The following is a 1,541-nucleotide window of genomic DNA, read 5'->3' as shown; positions in this document are numbered from 1 at the left end:
TAATCGAAACAGCGCAATTGCAAAATTGTGTTTTTTCAACCTTTGTGGAAAATCACCAAAGCTTTGCAAACATGGAAACCCAGGTAATGTGCCATTACCTACCAACCCCAGCAGAGTACCAGCAGGTTTGGTCAGCTGTTTTCCCACCATATGCGCTGTATAATGGCTGCTGGAAAAGACAAAGTGTTTTGTTGTTGACTTTCCATCCAGAAACCTCTTGCTGTATTGTTGTTGGTTGTGCAGGGGGCTCCACTTCTGCTTTTTAAAGATGTACGGTTGTATAGTTGGGTATCCTTTTGCAGCCATTTTCACATTTGAGAGTAAACGTTGAGTTGGGGTGTGAGGCCAGCAGCGACGTTTTGGGATTTAAAGTGACAGAGGCTCTAAAACATCTCACAACAGGTTCCAAAATCTCATTATACAAGAATAATTTTGTTCAATAAATGCAGTGACCATGTTCCGTATCGCACATAATCGGATCCTAACCTGCATAAAATGCCACCTTTAAGAAAACAGCAGACATAAAGCAGAACTGAATAGTATTTATTCACAGATCTGCAGTGACTTCAACATTCAAAGACACATTTCTTGAGACAGGAGTTGACTTCTTTCTTTGCTTTCTTCCATCTGGTCGCCTCAGCAGCAGAGCGAACAGTCCTAGACCTCCCAGCAGGGCCGGTACACCCGGCCCACCATGCACCTCATGTTGTCCCTCCTCAGAATGGGGATGCTCAGCTGCTGGCCGCCATCTCCGTGCTCGCCCACCTGGTTGCCCTCATCGGCCCTCCGTTTGTAGACGGACATCCCGTTCTGCAGAACCCTCATGTCCCTCCAGATCGTCGGGTCGGCGGCGATGACGATCACCCTGGTCGCCCGGGCTCTGGCCACCGAGGCCAGGTCCGCCTCGCCCAGGCCCAGGCCGCCCTCCATCGCCTCGTCGTTCAGGACGGAGGTGAAGACCTCCTGCTCCAGCGACCCGTCCTCAGTCTTTCCCATCGGTACCGCGTTGCAGTTGAGGAAGAGAGCGGCAGCAAACGTGACGGACAAAAGCGATCGCCTCATCTTCTGACCGGTGGACGGCGTTTTATTGGAGGAGATGGATTGTCTTCGGAAGTCTCTCTGCTCTGGTTCGGACTTTGGACATCCATCGCCTTTTATACCGTTTCAGAAAACTGACCACGTCGTCGTCCTTTGTTTGTCAGGATGAAGAGAACAGTTGGGTGGAGATGAAGTGGAGGGAAGTTGATTAAAACCTCTGGTGTGTCTCCTGATAGACACTTCAGAATGAAAAAGTGGAAGGTCTTAATCCAAAATGGCCGCCTTTTAAAACAACAGGGACGGATGAACCGCCTGATGGTCGATTCTTCACCAAGAAACCAGTTTTCACAAAGCTTTGTTACAGAAACGGTCAAGAGGGGATTTAGACCCGGAGCTTAATGACAGGAAGAGCAAACAAACGTCTGTTGACGTGTTCATGTCCTTCAGCAGCAGATCTGCTGACGTGTCAAAGAAACTGGAGTCTGGATGGACTTCTGTCTCTA

General features: G+C 49.3%; 1 protein-coding gene across 1 annotated transcript; it reads right to left on the bottom strand.

The window, feature by feature from the left end:
* Positions 1-522: 522 nt before the first annotated feature.
* Positions 523-1,139, bottom strand: pmchl (pro-melanin-concentrating hormone, like). The gene has a single exon (XM_007575835.2). It carries the CDS (start codon positions 1,060-1,062, stop codon positions 658-660), a length of 405 nt encoding a protein of 134 aa, XP_007575897.1. The 5' UTR covers positions 1,063-1,139; the 3' UTR covers positions 523-657.
* Positions 1,140-1,541: the final 402 nt, after the last annotated feature.

This window comes from Poecilia formosa, unplaced genomic scaffold, assembly GCF_000485575.1.
Source record: "Poecilia formosa unplaced genomic scaffold, Poecilia_formosa-5.1.2 Scaffold390, whole genome shotgun sequence".
Classification (NCBI taxonomy): Eukaryota; Metazoa; Chordata; class Actinopteri; order Cyprinodontiformes; family Poeciliidae; genus Poecilia; species Poecilia formosa.
This window is presented reverse-complemented; position numbering and strand designations above follow the sequence as displayed.